This window comes from Anomalospiza imberbis, chromosome 8 (genome assembly GCF_031753505.1).
Source record: "Anomalospiza imberbis isolate Cuckoo-Finch-1a 21T00152 chromosome 8, ASM3175350v1, whole genome shotgun sequence".
Classification (NCBI taxonomy): domain Eukaryota; kingdom Metazoa; phylum Chordata; class Aves; order Passeriformes; family Viduidae; genus Anomalospiza; species Anomalospiza imberbis.
This window is the reverse complement of record NC_089688.1, coordinates 6,817,094-6,837,134: the sequence shown is the minus strand read 5'-3', so window position 1 is coordinate 6,837,134 and position 20,041 is coordinate 6,817,094. Positions and strand designations below refer to the sequence as shown.

The 20,041-nt window shown below is 42.5% G+C and overlaps 1 protein-coding gene across 3 annotated transcripts in view; it reads right to left on the bottom strand.

Moving 5' to 3' along the window:
- The window catches only part of CCDC6 (coiled-coil domain containing 6), a 48,973-nt gene extending 30,064 nt beyond the window's left edge, over window positions 1–18,909 (bottom strand). The window contains exon 1 of one of the 3 annotated variants that reach the window (XM_068197149.1): window positions 18,550–18,909. In XM_068197149.1, the coding sequence (XP_068053250.1) occupies window positions 18,550–18,861 (312 nt within the window). In that variant the 5' untranslated portion in view covers window positions 18,862–18,909. The remainder of the gene's footprint in view (window positions 1–18,549) is intronic. The other 2 variants (XM_068197150.1, XM_068197151.1) reach the window with 2 other exon arrangements.
- Between the last annotated feature and the right edge of the window lie 1,132 nt (window positions 18,910–20,041).

The following is a 20,041-nucleotide window of genomic DNA, read 5'->3' as shown; positions in this document are numbered from 1 at the left end:
CATATGGGCAAATGAATGGTAGAGCCAACTTTTAATGCCACAGTTCAAAGCCTAGAACAACTAAATGACAGAAATACTGCATTTAACCAATGAGGCAAGTCAGTGTTAGGAGTCGTTTTATTCCCTGCAATAAAATCCATGACCTGAACTGCACATATGTGATTGGCCCTGATTCTAATAAAATTACACCAGCTTATAGCTTATGCAAACATTCTGCAAGCTTTATTTCAGTAAACTTAGAGAGAGGAAAATTTAAGAACTGAAACAGACACATTACTGAAAGCTTACCTTCCATAATCTTCTGCCTAAAATGTGCCAAAATAACAATCTCTTTATACTTATTGTACACTGGAAAATGCTTGAAAGATTTCATTATGTCAGTGATCTTTTAACTGGAATGACACATTCCCTAGTGGTCCAAGAGCCAATTACTGAGACACCTTCAACGTCTAGGAGAACAGTTAATTAAAGAACATAACTGTCTTTCAATTTGGTGAAACAATAGGACAGTTACAAATTTTCCTCACGGTATCACCAATATCATAAAATCTAAAAAAGTGGTTTGGAAACTTCTCAGTGGAGTCCTCCTTCCATCAAGTCCTTCTCTTCACATCTTTGTCTCTGCCTTCTTGTCTCTTCTCTCCCATCTCTACTGCTTCCTTTTCATGGCCCTTTCCTACTATCTATCTGCCACAGCTCCCTTCTCCCTGTCACCACCAGAGCTAGTACAAAAAAGCCAGGTCAGGCAGAGTTTGCTGGCTTAGCAGCTTAGGTCCTGCACAACATCTCCTCTCTAATGTATTGCATCTTCATAGCAGAGAACAGCTACTCCAGCATGTTCAGCAGTGGTCACATCAAGAAAATAGAGATTTAGAGTCCAAGAGGCCTGAAGAAATGTTACATTGTCAGCTCACATCTCAACGGATTAAAACTCCTGGAATCTAACTGATCTGAATAATATCATCTATCAGCTTCTAAATGTGGCTTTACTTAGAGCTACTAACCATCTTATGTCTTCAGAGACATTCCAGAACAGAGTAAACAAGTCAAATTGCAAGGGCTTATTGTCCTCAAATCATTAAAATTCATGCATACTGTTCCAAAATCAACTCTTCCAACTCTTCCACCGTCTTCACTACATAGGATTTCTACTTGTGTCTGTTTTTCTATGGTTCAGACAACAGAAGACAGGAACACAGACCAAGCTTACCTAAAATTAAATTAAAAAGCACTTGGTTCTGAAAAACAAAAGAATGAGGGTGTTTCTGCTTTGATTTCCATTCATCTGTAACTGGCACAGATTTGTTCTGTTCATGCTCTGCACCAGTCAAAAGCTCTAAAATCACATTATTATAGCAGCAAGCCTGCACAAGACTCTGCCAGATCCTGGTGTCACATTAACGATGGTGCCCAGGCCAACAGGAGCGGCGGCTGCCAAGATCCCTGTCCCGGCCAATGCCCCTCCTTTGTGCCCGCACGGGAGCTCATGAGGCCAGGCAGCAGGCCAGCACAGGCTGAGGAGACACCCAGGAATGAAGCCTTTCCCTTCCTCCTCCCTTTCCCTCCTGCATCTGCCTCCCCAGCTGGCGTGCCACCGAGCAGCGTGCTGGCACGCAGGAACAGCAGCGAGCAGCCCCGGTTTGTACCTGCTCAAGAAGTGCCCTGCAACAGCCCCTGTGCCCACAGCGTGCACGAGGCTCTGGGAAAGGGTGGGCAGGATTAAATCTGCCTCCCTTACACAAAGAATGCATTTCTCAACTGAACAGCAGCAACCCTACACATCTACACACGAACTGTGAGCCCCAGATATCCACACAGCACACTGAATGTAACGGATGCCCATTTAATTACCCAAGGGTCAGCACTTCCAGCACAAACATTTTAGCTGAAAAACATCAGACAGTTATTTAGACTAGGTACAAAGCATGTAATATATTACCATATTTCTTCTAAATTTTATACTGAAACCTGCCCTTTATCTTGTTACTCATTAATTGGTGATAAATTATCTCAAGTAATACAATAATTCATGTTTACCTTAATATTGCCTGAAGTCTTGAAATCTGTTACTTATTTAGCCAATAATCAAACTGATTTTTCTGGATGTGAACATACTGTTTTTTCCAAAGAGATAACCTGTTTTTTATTAAGTATTTGTATTTGAAAAGAGGCCTGGTATCATCAGCAAAAAAAGAAGAGAAACAAAATACAGAAATCAGAAATGCTAGGTCTTCCACAAGGGTACAGAGTTCTTGGTTTTCCTCTATTTTCCATATCACACTTGACATGCAAAAATACTAACAGCCATTTACTCTGTTCTGTGTACCATATTACAAAATAAATTGCTAAGGCACTGAGAGATACAAAATGGTAACAGCTGATCAGTCAGTCTCTGGAAACCTGAAACAAGCAAACTACTTTCACCACATATTTTCTGCATAATAATTGACATATCCACCTGTCTCCCATGTCTCAGAACTCCATGCACAGCTAACTTGGAGCATTCCATGGATGCATCCACTAAGGAAAATCTCTGCTTATTGTGGTCAAGACTATAAATGCAAGGGCTATCATGTTACTTTGCAGGAAATCAAGAATAAAGAGGGAGATAAAAAGCACCTCATGCATATAAACCACAAAAAAACCTCTTATACTTTTGAGGAAGAAAAATCCTATTATTTTTATTGCAGAAGCTTGTGAAATCCTGATCACTAGTAGAGCTGATGCATGAAGTGTCATAAAAATCTGTCCTTGTGAGCTTAAATTCCAAGTAATTTGAAAAGAACTAAGAAGCATATTTTCCTAAACTTTACGTAGTAACCAAGTATCATATCAGGAATTGAGCTGCACTGAAGTTCTTTTTCCACGTGCTGCATATACTACCATAAACTGGAAGGTTTGCTGTTAAAATACTTTCCTTCTCTCAGTTCTTCTTGCATATACACCTTTAGCAGCCCAGGTTCACACTGCTGAATTTCCCTCTGCTCTCTTCTTTCTAGCATAAGCAGCAGCTTGTGTTTCCAGTGGGACGCTCTTTTTCTCTATCACTGCACCACACACTGACCACACTGCTCTAGTGGCACTGGAACTGTATTATATGAAGCAGCAAAATCCAGTATTTCCAATAAGGCATCAGCTTACACATATTCACATAAAAACTATAAAAAAAAAAAAAAACTTAAAAAATCCTTTCCCCCCCAGCTAGCTCTTCTAAAAGTCTCACAAGCCTTCCTGACACTGCACAGCAAGCAAGTTCAGCAATCCAATTACTACCTGCTCTGTAGTCAGTATCAGCACATTATCAGTGACCTGACATGCACATGTTCTTGCATTTTAGTGTCAGGTGTCATTTCAGACGATTTCAGTAGCAAACGTTTCACAAACTGCTCCAGGCACCTACACTCAACCACCTGCAAGGCAGATGCCAGGCATGCCCAGCCTGCATCACCTGTCTCCAGCAGCATCCAGGGTAAAGGTGACACAAGATTTCAGGGGATCTTGTTGGAAACAGCCTAGCAAGCATTGCTTTGATCTAATCCACCCTTGAAGGTCTTTCATCTTTAGGTCAAGAGCCACCATGACCTCTTTACCTTTCATCCAACTTTTTCTGGTGCTGTTCCTGCTGACAGGGCCCCGTGGACAATGTAACCCTGTAGATGGAGCTGAAGAGCAGTTTAATCTGACACAAGAAACTCAATCTTTGCTACTGAATATAGACCGAAGGGTTGGGACAGCTTCGGGAAGAGATGATCTCAGTTGCTGCACATGTTACACTGAACTAAAGCTGTCACTTCAGAAAGCAGCCTTCTCGAAAGTCCTACTCAACAGGATGAGGTAAACAGGGTGAGAAGTGCAGGAAGCTACAATGACATGATTTTTGAATATGCAGTTCTTGCATAAAATAAAATCTAAGCTTCCCAACTCTCCTGAAGTACACACTCCTCTCAGTACTAACTCAAGTGACTGGTCTGGCCATACTTTCTGGCGCCAGGTTAAAATGATACATAAAACTACACATCTACAAATGCAATAAACATTCCAGTGAGCTGATACTGTTTCCAAACAGGAGAAACTGTTACAGTGCAGCTATTTTTTTTCCTACAAACCTCCCAGCTGCATCTGAAATGACCACAGTGCATGCAATGTGCCTTACAGACAGTGAGAAACATGAACCACCACAAGAACAGAAGTCAACAGCAACTCACAGAACTCCCACTACTGCCAACTGCAGCGACTGCCCAGCAGCACATTCCTGGCTGTAAGGGCTGAAGGACAAGGAATTCCCACCAAAGTCCCAGAAATGATGTGGGCACAGCTTTCCCCAAAGAAAGGTATTTCTTTCAGCTGGGTGGCCTGTCTGAGAGAAAAGAGCGAATGCTCTTGTGGTTGAAGAGGTGAGCTGGAATACAAGTTCTGGGGTCAATTTGTAGTGCGATTTCCTGTCCAATCTATGACAAACCCCCAGGGTAATTTCCTCTGCTCTGACATAAAAGTACCTTTTTCTTCTCCCTTCTTTAAGATGAGTTTTCAGGAGTGAGAGAGCAATAGAAAGAACTATGCATTTTTATCTTTGGGCATACAGTATTTCCTAGAAGCCCCAAACAAGCAGTAATACCTTTGAATGGTTCCTTCAGGAACCCAAGCTGCAGGGCTGACTTTTTTTTAACACAGATCTGGTAGTGTAGGAGGAAAGCATTGTTTTGGTTGGTTGGCTTCTAGAAACAAACAAACAGACACCGCCCTCCCCCAGAAAAATCACAAACTTCCAGGCTTACCAAAAGTTATTTTCCAAATACACTAAAGAAGAAAGAAATTCATTATTGAAACTTATCCTGAGAACTTTAACTACTCTAAACACTATCTATTGTGTAACATTAAAGCCACTGAAGCAGAATTGCTTCAAATCACAAGTGCTATTATATTACAGCTATTCAGTAGATGAGTTCTGCTGCAAAAGGAGACAAAAAATATATGGTTTTTGTTATAATAATACAATTTATTACTGTAATAATAAAGGAATAGCTTTATGATAAGCTACCATTTAAAGCATTAAAATACAACTCCTTTTAATCTCCATTTATAATTGGAAATTCTCTGTCCCCTTCATCCCCCACCCCTCTCCTTTTTAAAAGGTCAATCAGGTTTTGGCCTGACATGTCAAAACGCCTCTATCACAGCACTCCTGCCGCCTGCTCCAGGCACAGCAAGTCTTTCCCTCGATGCCTACCGAGTGATCCAACATATGGCCACACAAATCCACAAGGGATGCAGACTGACTAGAGGAACGAGCTGACTCAAACAACGTAAGAAATACATTTTCCTCCCAAGTCAGTTTTTACCACAGTCAAATGTTTTCAGCTCAGCATTGCTTGTGCAGCCTGGTGGGATCTTCTCTCAAAAACTCAGGTGCATACATCTTGTGGTTTGGGAAGAGCACTTGAGAAAAGCCCTCAGAACTGACCAGCTTCCTAAACACAAAAGCCACTGGTATTCTTTCATGCTAAATAATCTCTTAGCATCAGCAATGAAGTAAATTGTTTGATGGTATGCAATCCCATTGTACACACTTCCTTCTCTGCATTTTGATGTTGACCTGAAAGTTTTGCACAACTGAAACACACAAGTGGTAAAAATGAAATAAGCAAGTTATGAAAACAAGCTCATTTGACAAGCATAAATATTTATAAAATGAATGCATTAAGCTAATTACAAACTCAGTGTAACAAGCTATATGAATTTCATAATTAATACAATCAATTCCTGAATTTACTTACATAATTGAAAAATAATTTAAACAGCTTTCTTCAAAACAGAAAAAAATATAGTATACTCCCTTGAAGGGCTTTTATTATATCAAAATACTGGCACATTAAGTAGTTAATAAAAATGCAGCATGTGAAAATGCCACAGTTTTTGTGACCGACAAAATGTCAAGATAGGGCCTAGAAAAATGTATCAATAACTTTTATTGAGCACTTTAACCATGACCACATATTGCTATACAATCTTAATGTAACTAAAAATTACATGGTAATAAAGCACCATAAAGGAAAAATTATCAGGGTTGTACAGGCACATGCTAAACACTTCCTATTCTGAACACTCAACATGGCAACCTTAAGAATCTGACTATTCATTAGACACATGCTTTATAGCTCTTATTTTTCATTCACTTAAACATCATCATGTAGAACAAGCTCCCAGACGGTTATCAGGGCTGGAGTCTCTGCTTCCAGCACACAGGAGCTGTAACCTGAGCCAACAGAAGTCACAGGCCAAGGCAGGAATGACCCAGCAGGAAAATGAAATCTAGCCTGCAGACCTTTCCAAATGGCTCTGTTTCATGGGGCCCTTCCTCAGTCCCATGGCTGCACAGGCACCACACATTTCCTGCACTTGCTGCATTTTCAGCAGCACTGATTTCCAGTGCATGTGTAAAGCATCATGTATATAAGCACAAACAAACCCATTGCCCCTTAGTCCTCAAGTTCATTGCATACAAGCAAATATTGCTTCAAAATGCACATTAAATGTTCCTCAGCAGGGCTGTAATGACTGCACATGCAAGCACAGCATGGAAGGCACCAAGAATGGGACCCTGTGAGAAAACTCCATCAGCCCAGCACAGGCAAGGGACCATTCCCAGCACAAAGCTTCAGCAGCACATCTCTTCCAGAAGATGGTGCTTTGCCAGGGACTTCCCCATCTTTGCTAGTTTGTACTCAGCTGAAGACTTACACTGACAAAGACAACCAATATGGAAAATACAGCTACACTGTCATATCAAACTCTGAACCAAAGTTTGAAATACCTCTCTCTATCAATCCTTTACTAATGACTATTAGAAAGAAATTTTTGCTTTACTCTTTGACTTCTAGTTCCACTGCTGTTTTACTGCTGGATTTTTTGTACTGGAAATAGTTTGCTAGCTAATCAAGAGTGTAAAAAAATGGGAAACAGAAGCACGTGGAACAGGTTTTGCTTTTGCTCAGCCTCAATATAAAAAATGCTAAAAACATCACCAAGATGCATATGCACACATAACAAGATTTGTAGCTTTATGTTCAGTTTGTCTGAATTTTCAAATGCACAGACTTGTCAACGTGAAAGATAGAAAAAAGATCATATTGCTCATAGCTAATCTTGTAGCATTCACTGTTTTGTTGGAGGTGGTGTGTGTTAATAAGTTTCCACTGCCTATGTGATCACTGGAATAACCATACATTTTAAAATGCTGTGATTTGTTTGACGTGCATCTACAATATTCAAATTTAACGAAATCTGGTTGTTATGCTACTTAGAAACTAATAGCAACAACTGAAATCTCAGCAACACCACTACTCAGTATCACCAGTACTAGAACCTACATGGAATGTAGCACCCCAGTAAAAATTATTCCATTATCAGATATCTCATGCATAAACACTTCTTAAATTAACATATTTTAAATGTTTTTAGTCTATTTTCTGCCCACTGATAAATCAACATTTATCTTCAATGTAACCACACATTAACTAGTTAATTTTCCTGGACTGACCAATTAGGAAACTCAAAACTGCACACTCCCAAAATTCCAGAGCAGGAACAGCAAAAGATTTAGCAGAAGAGTAGACTATTGGGTAACTAAGTTAACACCCAGCTTCTGTTCAGAGGTATATGGGTGCTAACAGGCACTGAGTTATGTTCTAAAATAACAAACTTCTGCTCAAAATGCAACCACAGCAAACTCCTGTTAAAAGCAGCCCTGCAGCCACAGCTGCTTCTCTGCTCAAAGGCAAAAGGGCATAAATGAAAGCAGTGATCAGAGATTTAACAGTCACCCCCCAGATAACCTCCACAAAAATCCTACTTCACTTCACGTAGTGCAGGTAACTCACTGCAAGCATGTAAATATGCAAAACACGTTTCTATTCATCGGAGTACACAGTAAGAGTTGAAGTGCAGTTCTGTTATACCCAGCTTTTCCAGGCAGCAGGTGCCAGACCACTGCTGCATGGCATGTGCCATGCAGTGCCACCAGCATACCACAGCTATTAGCAACAACTGTCCCTGCTCCCAGGCAGAAGACTGCACGTTTTCTCACTCCGACTGGGTCCTGAGCACCAACTGCCTTTGTATTCATCATCCTTCCCTTCTTGGTAAAAGTGGCTTTCAGCACTTGTAGATCCTTCTTTCAAGTGTGTATAACCTCTGGCATATCTACATCAATCAACCTGTTCTCCTTTTAAGTTTTTTAAAACTAGGGATAAAGATCAATTTATGGGGTTTTCAAACTGTAGATGCTCACCATGTAATTTCTTAATTGTCTTTGAAACTCTTAAACCCTTTTATTTGGGGGTGGAGAGGCAGGAAACAGGACTGTTGTTGAGATTTTGTTTGTTTGTTTTACATGATGAATTTAAATACAGCTTAGGTAATCATTAGGGATGGCAATGCTTTTCCTCACAGTAGCAAGGTGTCCTTAGCCACTCAACAAAAACAACCTCTTAAGAGGGTTAAAATCTCCCCCAGTTTCCTCTTACACACACTGACTTCCCAGAAAAACACTTTCACAATGATTAACAAGAGCTGGAGATGAAACTTGTTATTAATTATAATCATACCTTTTCCTAAACCAAACCAACATATCCAAAAAGTGAACACAAGACTGTCCAACTCACTGTTAAGGCACATTAGCTTCAGTTCCATTACAGAAAAAGAAATGTTTCTACTTACCCCTCCTAGGAGCCAGTGAGTAGTTTTTTGGGGTTTTTTCCTTCTCTACAGTTTGGATATCTTACAGTACCTATCACAGTATTCCAACGAGCAATCTCTTTCCAGGCTTTAGCGGCAAGAAACAAGTTTATCAATGTGTAGTGTATGAAAATATGATGAGGAATAGGAAAAAATACATCCTTGGCCTTTGTATTCTCTGTCTCTGGCCCATACATGCATGATATGGGGGAATGCAATCATCCTTGAATATTCATCCCATACAGAACTGGGGAAGTAGGTCTGACACAGAGAAAGTTTTAGGAAATGCCTACCCACCTTTCCCCTCACGGGGCAAGGACAACCCAGTTACATGTATCAATATTCAGAGAAAAGGGATTTTCTGCATATCTAGATTTCAGGTTAAATTTACTCTGTGAAACTGACTTTGAAAGTGCCCCTCTTCTTGACCCAACCAGGACTTCATGGCCTGTGAGGACAGAGGTTTTCCCTAGTTAATAATTCCTGGCAACACTAGCCATGACAAAATGTCTACTGTTCATTTTTAACAGATGTGAAAAACACATGCCCTTTAAAGCTCTTGCAAAAGTGGCGGTTAAACCCTACATTTTGCAAATTTCGTAATAGTGGCTTTTGCTGTTTATTTGAAAATGAAGCAAAACTAAGTGGAAATCCAACTACCTGGTGAAAATAGAAATTCAACTGTAAGTCACAGAAAGAAGCATAACTTCACATTGTAGCATGCTAAACACTGCTGGGTTTTATCATGTCTGACTTGTTAAGAAACATTTATACTTTCACTCAGGACCGAAGCATATCATTGTAGGAATTATTTATATATGCGGTAGGAGCTTTAAGTATGATTAGCACAACCACCACCAAGGGAATTAAAAAGGCTTCAGCTTTACAGTAATAAGCAAAACCATCACATTTTAGGCAGCTTAAAGAATTAAACCATCTGAGGAAACTTTACAGACAGCTGGAACACTGCTAGACTGTTTCCATCTACAGCAGGACGGAAGAGATGCTCATCCAGCTCACTAAGCCCTCCCCAAACTAAGATCAGACTGTGTAATATTAGAATATGTGTAATATTAGAAATTTCAAAGTAAGTAAAATTCAGAGTTGAGAGAGGAAGAGAAGCCTTATCTGAAGAGTTTCTCCATCAGTTAGACTATCAGCTGAGCTGAGGAAATAGCTACTTTCCCAGGGAAAAAAACTGCTGCAAGGGAATGCACGAAGGGATAGAGGACTCTCAGGAGCTGAAAGGATCATCCCCATAGACACCAATTAGCCTACAATGCCTGTATTTTAACTGAATAATTGAAATAATTACAACTCAAGTGCCAGGATTAGAAACTGTTTCAATAGTTCAGTAAAAATTGCTTCAGCTTTTATCAAATAACCCTTGCACCCCACAGAAAGAGATGTGAAACCTGTGCATCTGTAATTTGGAGTTCCCCGCTTAAGATACATTTTTACTGTGGAATACTTCACCTCAACTGTCTTGCCATCATTTTTACTTTGTTCTCCATCCCATACATTGAAATGGGACACTAACAGACTACCTAAAGGTCAAGTCACATCTTCAGTCAGACAGAAGGACCTGACTGGGGAACAGGAACTTGAGATGTTCTCTTCTGGACATCCCCAGGCTGCTGCGTTGGAAGCTAGACATCACAAGAATATTCCCTGTTACACATCCAGGGGAGCTTGCTTTATATTGTATTTTTTGCCTCTCTTCTAGAGCATGTCTTTGTCTCTTTTCCATTCATTCTGCTTGAATCCCAAACCCTGCGCATAATTCAATTTGTACATTTTGTCCCTATTCTCCTACTTCATTTAGTGGGGTTTTTTTTCCTTTAAGAGGAAGACAGAAAGGATTCACCTCTTGCTCTCCTGCTAAATTCAGCAACTTCCTCCTACCCCCTGCCCAAAAAAGAGCAGCAAAGCAACTGTTTCTCTCACTGTTTTTACAAGGCTATGCTGAGACACATCAAATGTCTACTGCTGACGATTTTCATTTCTGTGAAGGACAGCACTGTCTCATTTCTTCATTTCAATCTCATTTCAAGGTCTGTTTGTGAGACACTGGCATTCCAATCTCCTGCAGCACCCCACAAGCCCAGCTGCCTGATCATCTTGTTTGCAGCTGCCATAGAGTCACCATTTCAATGGCTTCCAATGCTTCCAGTCCCCACCTGGAATTCCACCCAAGCACACTTTACGAGGGGTAGAGGAAAGAAAACCTTTTGTGAAGTCTCCAGCAGATGCATAAGCTTGCTCACCACAGATCAGTATTATGTGCTCAATTACTACAAGGAGCTTTGGCACTAAGAGTCTGTAGCTGAAAATACACCCCCATGTATACCAACACTTAAAAACCAAGAACTTGGAAAACAACAGCTTCAACATTAAAGTTAGTATCAGCAGCAGGAGGAAACAAGCAATGAGAATAAGTAAACAGAATTAACAAGTGCAAGAAAACCATAGACGACCACATACCTACTCTGGAAAAAGAAAGAGTTTAATAAAATGAAATAATTTTCCTTCATCCTTTGAAATCAGTATTAAAATTCAAACTCAATTAAAGTAAAAACCACAACTAAAATGAAATACAGAACTTCCAGGATTTGAAAACTATTCTAAAATCTTGTCTACACTAGCTTTCTAATGCTGGGATCAGCGACAGCACTAGAAGCTCTAAAAACCTCAATACTGATTATTAAATCTGCTGATGTAAATAATGCAAAACTCAACAGTCATTTGGGCAAGTGACTAAAAAGAAGGTTAAAAATGTCTGGCAGATATACAGCAGGAGCACATATAACTATTTTTTTCTTCAACTGAAAGCAAACCTGTTGTTAGGTGTAAAATGCAGTAAAAACCAAAGCAACCTCTCCTTCAAAATGCTTTTAAGTCACTGGAGATAATACCAAGAAAGAATGGCCCCTAGTCTCAGTAAATGCTCAAATTTGACAATAAAGTCTATTCTTAAAACGAAAGCTGATTACAAACCAGTTCTAACACAGAATTCATGATACAACCTCAATGAGAAAGTTCATTAAGAAGTAAAATTACTTTCTATGCAGAATATTAAGCCCACAGAAACACCAAGAACTTTGCCTTATTAAAAATTCCCAAATGTACTCTATAATTTCAGTTCTTATTTCACTTTCATCCCCAAAGTAATTCAGAGCACTATACCAGTATGCCTACTGATTGAAGACATTCCACCATTATTAAATATGGGAACGTCACAGAAAGTAACTGATAAAAAAAGTATAGTTGTTGTATAATATTTAAAGGCAAGCAAAACTAGGTGGTTATCAGAGTTTGGTATCAACCCCATGGCAATACTGCAAACAAATTAATTAACAGTATAAAGGACAGAAACATTAAACAGGTCATTCAGCATGGTTTTATAGAGAACAAGTTGTGGCAGATAAGCAAATATTCATCTTTCAGCCAAGGACTATTTGTAATAAAGATAACCACAAAGGTGTAGGGTGTGTATAAGAAACCCATATAAGTTTCTGATTTAGTAATGCATGCCAAACATTATTTAAAAATAGTTATAAAATAAAGTATACATCAGGATGTCCAAAGTGGCTTACTGACCTCAAAAATACTCATCAGTGAGAAATTCCATTTCACCATCATGTACTAAGCAGGATGTTGTTTAAAATATTCCCTGCATAATTAATTAATTCTCTGCACCAAATCAAGTGCTACTGGACAACCCAGCAGTGCAAATCAGACCTGAACAAGGCACAGGTGTGCAACTCTTATTTCTGCCAATATAGCCAAAGCACAGAGCAGCAAACTCATTAAAGACAACTGACCACACTGGATGAAAAAAAAAAAAAAAAGTTCCGAATTAAGCTATCAGAAACATTTGTGCAAATCTGAAGAAGGAAAGGATGTTTAGACTAGACCAGTGCATCATGTATAATTCAACACTTGGGGTTTCCAGCATCTCAGAGCCTGAGAGCTTAGTTTAGTTTGTCAATGTAAACTAAAGTTGCCTGTTACAGCCTCTTCATGAGGAGAAAGCAGTGGATTCTGAATACTCATTAATCCAGCCAAAAGGCACAGCAGGTACCAACAGCTCAGCCTTGATGAAATTGATGGGAAGAACAGGAGGCAGGACACCAAAGCCTTTCCAAGCACAGTGATTCTTCATCTTCATGAGTCTTCAAATTAAAACCGGATACCCTTCTCAAAGACACATTTCAAGGTTAGTTACAAGGTTCAGTGTGGGAACAACTCACAAAAAAATGTGACAAAAATTAAAGCAGATGATTAAGTAAACCTCTGAAGCCTCAAAGTCCCTTAACGTACAAGCATTCCTGTTGATTAATATTTGAATTAAGTTCAGAAACATTGACTTTTTCTGTGGTTTTTGTATTTTAAACAGCATTCAGGAAGGCCTGCAACACACCCCAGTGACATTCTGTTAATAGCACATGGATGATGTTTTTCTCTGGGAATAGGATATGCCAGTGGCTGTGTGTAACTGCCAAAGGGAAGCACATGCTACTACACCTTCCTACTACTGGCTCACCAGCCATGCAGCAGAAGCAGCACTGCTCTGACCATGCTACCCTAAGGGCCAAGGTAGATAACACCAAAGGGCATTACTAAACTTCCTTTTTCCTTTACTGATATTTGTAGAATTCAACAGAAACTTCTTGAGAATCAGAAGTGAATGTAAAACTGAAATACCAGACAGTCATTTCCTACATGCTTGCTCTTGGAAAAATTGTGCCTGAAAAATTTCAAATGGACTTTCATAGTGCATGAATTTGCTAATCTTAGCAAGGGTGTTGTCTTTACTCTAAAAAGCAGGTAAGCAAAGCATTTCTAAAATAAGTTTTTGAGCTACTTTCAGCTTAGTCCAGCTACAAACTGGAATGATAAATGACACAGCAGGATACAAAAGCCCCAAGCAGGATTCTTACACCTACAAAAGATATCACAGAACTGAGAGTATTTTTCACACCAGCAAGACCTACTTTAAAATCAAGAGTAAATAACAGATTCACAGATACATTTTGTAAAAATATTTTTGCTTTTTTGGTTTGCTTTTTACCTCTCTCTGCTACTAATTGATTTATTTTACTTATCCCCATGCCCCTTATCAGCACCCTTTAAAGGTTCCTATTTCAGTTCAGATGGACTATCTTGCCCTTTTTCTTCTGTACTGGAACACATTCTGTACTGGAACAGGTGTTCTGCCTTGAAATTCTGGTGCAAACTCCAGAAAATAAAAAAAAAAAACATTTTTTGCAGGAGATTTTTGACAATACAGCACACCCATTCACTTCCCCAAACTATCTGTCTAGGCTGATATTTTCCATGAAGACCCACAACAGCAGATCTCATGCACACACACAGATCCCTCCGCACAGTTCACTGAGAACAAAATGCAAAATTGTAATTATTTCTAGCATCCAAATCTGATTGTCATTGGGAAAACTCTAACAGGTCACAATAGCACACAGGATTTTTCTGCTCTGCAAGCCCCAGAAAGCCTGTTTGCTTTCAGGAGATGGCTGTTATTGAAAGCAACAACTTACTTCAGGATTTAAGTAGGGGGTGAGGAAATAGGAGCTGAGTAAGGCTTTTTTTTCTATTGTTCCTCCCAACAGGTGGGAAGCTGTTCACACAGCTCTGCAGAATCACAGAGGAGGCCAAAAAGCCAGGAAATGCAACTGCCCTCTGCAGCACTCCAGGAATGAGAAGAGTTAAGCTGGGAGCCAAGGTGCAGAGAGGAGGTTTAGCTACAGAAACAAGGGCAGCAGAGGTCTCACAGTAAAATACTGCCACTCACAACCCGCAGCAGTCCCGTGTCCCAGTGTTCCCTGGCAGCAAGTGCTGCAAGCAGGCACTCCCAGACAGTGATAACTCATGGCAAGCTCACAAAAGCCAGCATATGCCATCAGCACTTTGGATCAGACTGGCTCATCTGAACTGACGATCCACACAGCACCACAAATCGGGATTTCTAGGATAATTCTCATCCCTACAAAGCAAAATTGGGGAAAATTAAAGAGAGACGTTCTTGTAAAATGTTAGAATGCATTAAAACTGCTACATCAGGCATTTTGGAGCAGGAACATTTTTAAATTATTGCTTCTCAAATATTCTATCTTCACCTTAGTTAAAAAACTAAGTAACAGAATAAGCCTTGCTATATTTTAATTTTCTAACTCCACAGTAGATGTCTGACTATAGCAGGCCAATCTACGTGAGTTAAATTACCAAATCTAACATCCTAGAAAAAGCATGTTGCAACCAGGGACTAAAACTCCTCTTGTTCTTAGAAGCATTCCGTTTGTATGAGGCCTGTCAGTTCAAAACAATAACAAAGAAAACCAAAATGCTTCCAGTATCAGCTAAAGGTTACATGGCTTTCACTGAAATAGGATTGCTTGGTTACATTAAATACTGATGAGTAGAAAAAAAGGAGCTAAAAATCCAAATTCTACCAATTTCAAAAGAAACTTCCTGACCAAGACATACCTACACCCAATTGAAGTATTTCAGCTTTTGTTACATGCAGCAATTCATTCTTATGAAAAGCAGTCACACCACCACACAGGTTTGAAGGTACTCTTATTTAGCTAGAGAACTTGTGCTGTCCCAGGCTCAGCCCATTAAATATGACATCTCCTTGGCAGACCTTTTTCACCAAAGAACTAAGAAAATTCACACAGGAAATCCACTTCTGGTAGTGCAGCACTATAACCAAAACTCACTACTTCTCATCTCAAACACACAGCATCTCAGATCTTCAGGCGCCTGTTTTTTCCCAACCTAGGCACCAGCCGTTCCATTTCCTAAAAAAGACCTTGCAGAAATACACCATGAGATCATACAATTGAGATTGCTAAATACATATAAATGAACCCTCTGCAAATGACTCGAGTGATCTTAGTAATTTCTTCTTAATATCAGATCTGAAACTGCACCTTCTGATGTAATGCTCTTGCACTGCCAGAGAACACTTGAAATATCCCCAGCTTTCTCCCTCTCTCACCGTTTGTTACCAATAATAGCAGGTGAGATAAAGTTATCACATGTATTTACTTACTTTCACAGTCTTGCACATGAACAGCAGCATAACTTCATTTGCATTTCAGGCTACTGGAAGGAGTACAGCTCGCACATATTTTTGGGTGTACGCTTAGTCCAAGCTGGCTTCACCAATTTCAGCTTGAAAGCAGCATTTGTTTTCACATGTTTTAGATGAGAGTACATACGAAGTTAGTGAGCATACAAACCTGCCAAGCCAACACCTCTTCTCAGTTTTCCAAGTGCAACTACTTAATGTAGGTCTCCTACGCTTAATTAACACTTTATTTTCAACCCTGTGACACAAGGGTGAACTACAAATAGAACTAATAAGATCCTATGTGGCAAGCAATTTAGGTAATTCCTAAACTGACACTGACACAATACTGCAAGCACAAAGAGATGTCATATTAACACTTACAGCAGCATGAACACAAGAGGTAGGAGGAAGACCATCACTGGCAAACTTTAAAAGGAAAATTTTCAAAATCAATAGAGACAATGGTGGGAGCTGCAGAAAGCCAAGAGTCTCTGTGGCCTTGCACAAAAAAGCTAAAACAGGATCAGTGAAAGGTTTGGAGATGAAGAGGTGTGTGGTTCGAGGAGTCACCTTCACCTACAGCACACAGGTTTAGTCATTCACCTGCTATTTTGTCTACCTGTCAGGTCCATTTGTGCTTCACAGCTTGTCCTCAACACTTGATAAAAATCAAAGCTGATTTGTGTCATTACAATGCCCACAACAGGAAACATACACAGCGCCCGTCTGTCAGCACAGCAACACTGCGAGGAGCTGGAGGGTGGAGGAGCAAACTGACAGAGGTTTAGAATCACAGTGGAGACAATCAGAAAATTTTCTATTCCTATGACGTTTACACGCGAACGACACGCATTTCAACATTCCAATAAAGTTCATTTCCAGTCACCTGCATACTAGAGCCACACAACAAAGTATTCTGACTGCAAATGTGTTTACATTATGGACTATGTAAACCACAGCACAAGGTCTCACTGGCCTGAAAAAAAAGTGTCGTTTTGCATTCATTTTTTCACCGCTTGCTGAATTAGAAGCGGTTTATTCAGTCATGCACACAGTTTAGCATACCAAAGCCACAGCATCAGCTAAGGATGTCGTTTTTCCAGACAGCCTACAGGTTGCCATTAGAGTCTAACACCTCTCCTCTCTTTATCCAAGATGTCAAAAACAGGCAGAGTTTCAGATTTAAGGAAAATACCTCCTTTTTATAAATTAAAATCTGATGAAAATGTAAGATGATCAGTCCCTAGAGACATTGCCAGAACTGTAATGCACACAAGCATTTTTTCCAAGTTGTTTACAAACAATATACCTACCAGGGGTTCAGAAAGATGCTGTGCCTTTCTAACAGGCAGAGAGAAAATGTCTGACTGACAAGGCGCCTTAGCCCCTTTCAACATTAGAAGGCACTCCGCCGCTACCTAATTAAGGCACATTCTCTTCTCGTAAAGTATTAACAAAGCACACATTTCCCTGACTAGCACCGTATTTGTCATCCTTGAATAAATTACTTCTGTATTGTATTTCATGCACTCTTCCGGCCCACATCCTGCTAGACACTGAATGCTTACTACTAGGAGCTGATGAGAGGTATGCCTAGGCAAGCTCCATTTCTTGGCTAGATGTATTGACAATGGAAAAGCTGAGTATCAATAAAACACACATTAGGCTCACAGCGAAGTACCCTCTGTGAAAAACCAGATGAGATGACAGTGTGCACACAGAGGTGGGATTGGTCTCTCCTAAAACATCTCCACCTGCACTGGCAAGGACGGTCAGTATCAGTTACCTTTAACAGGTCTTTAGCAAGTTACCTACTCTACCATGACCACTGCAATACCTAAACAATACCTTTAGCCGCTGAATTAGCAAAAATTCCTCGAATTTAAACTCCCAACTCTCAAGCTCATAGAGAAGAACAGAACAATATTTTTGTAGTATTTTGATACATGCTTTTCTGAGGATTCCTGCCTAACAGCATCATATAAAATGGTGTTAAACTCCAAGTTATCCTCACAGTGCTCATAAACCAGGAGCTGAGCTCTTGCCGGGACAGAGTGCTGCTCTACTCGCACTATTTTTAAGAGTCTTATTTAAATGAGTTTTCAAATAACTTGAAATACCACAGCTAAAAGAAAACATTTACAAACAAATCAGACACTTCCTCATGACCAAGACGCTATTCCTGCAGCTCTGCACAGTGGCTGAAGAGGTGACGGCTGAAGAGATAATCCGTAATCTCCGCAGATTACTTAAACTCCAAGGAAATCTCTACTTTGACAAACTTCGGGGGAGCACAGAGCATCGCCGTTGCCCTGCCCGGCCCCTCCCCGAGCCGCCGCCGCTCGGACACCGGGCAGGGCGGGCCGGCGGGGCCGCCTCCCCGCGGGGAGCCGGGCGGCCACGCGGGTCCGGGCGGGGGAACCGCCTCGGCTCCTCGCCGGTCCCGCCGCCGCTGCCCTCCCGGTGCCGGAGGGGGCGCGAAGGGCGCGGGGTGACCCCACCTGTGCGCGTCCCGCGCGGCCGGGCCGCGGTGACAGCCGGGCCCGCCCGAGGTGACTCGTCCCGGCGAGCCGGGAGGCAGCCGCGGGGGCGGCGGGGAGGCCGCGGCCGGGGCCGGGGCCGGGGCCGGGGCCGGGCCCGCCCTGCGCGGACACCCCGCGGCGGGGACACCCCCGCTCCCCGCCCGCCGGGCCCGGCGCGGCGCCGCCCGCACTCACGATGGTGACGCTGGCCTTGCGCAGGTCGCGGTTCTCCTCCTGCAGCGCCTTGCACTTGAGCTTGTAGGTCTCCAGCTCGATCTTCAGCACCTTGTTCTCCTGCTGCAGCGAGGCCAGGCGGTTCGTCAGCTCCTCCAGCCGGAACGGCGAGATCACGATCCCGCCCGCCTTGCCGCCCCCCGAGGAGCCGCCGCTGCCGCCCGCCGTGCCGCAGCCGGGCCCCGCGCCCGGGCCGCCCCCCGACAGCGGCCCCGCGGAGCCGCCGCTGCCGCCGCCGCCGTCGGTGTCGCTCTCGCTGGCGCTGTCCGCCATCGCCCCGCGCGCGCCGCCGCCGCCGCCCGAGCAGGGGGCGGCGCCCGCCGCGCGCCGGCGCCGAGACGGGCCGCGCGCCCGCCCACAGCGCCGCCTGGCGGCCCGCGCCCGCACCGCGCCAGCCGGGACACGCCGGGATGTGCCGGGAGCGGGGACACACCGGGACACGCCGGGATGTGCCGGGAGCGGGGATCCGGGACACACCGGGACAAGGATATCCCGGGAGCAGTGATCCAGGACACTCCGAGCCCGGGACCGGAATGTGCCAGGAGAGGCGATCCCGGACACACAGAACCCGGGAGCGAGGGATATTCCCCGGGGGCGCTCCCTACACACCGAATCCTGGACCCGGGATGTGCCCGGAGGGTCTCTTCCACACCGAACCCCATGTCGGGATGTGCCCGGTCGGGACGTGCCGGGGGAATCTGTTGCACAGCGGGAGCCCCTTTGCGGGAAACAGCCCCTTTGCGGGAAACAGCCCCTTTGCGGGACTCATCTCATTGTATCGCTAAACCCGTGCGGGGGAGCCCGGGGGTTCGCTGCACACGACCCAAACAGCCCCAAACCTTGTTTTGTTTAAGAATGTTTGCACCAAAACGGCGCCCACGGCGCTGCCCGGGCTGTACCCCCGGGCCAGGCCCCTTCCCCGGGCAGCTCGCAGCCCCTCGGGGTTGGACACCACGAGCAGAAGGAGCGGGGACCCCCACCCGCCGAGGCGCCGCGGTCAGGGGGAGCAGCGCCGGCCGCCAGCCCTGCTCCCCTCACAGCACACAGACCAACCAGCTGGCACGTTAATTCAGCCCTCCGTACCTCAGCGAAACTGCCCTAAATTAAGATATATGGACACCCATCTCTCCTTACTGATAATGTGTTTGTTGATTAGCAGGTGCATTAGTTTCTTTGGGTTTTTTTTTCTTTTTTCTTTTTTTTTTTTTTCTTTTTTTACTATTTTTTTGCAGAGCAGCAGTGAACTATAGTGGAGAATTTGTGCCACTCATTCTATGGCAAAACATGGTCTGTATTGCTCCTGGATAAATTAGTCCCCAAGACTGTATAATTGGTTTCTCAATTATTTATGAAGGAGTCTTTAACAACAGTAATTCTTCCATTAGTGGCAAGTAAGGATTTCATTATCTCTAACTGCACTACCTTTTTGTTTCATGCCATAGTAAATTTCAAA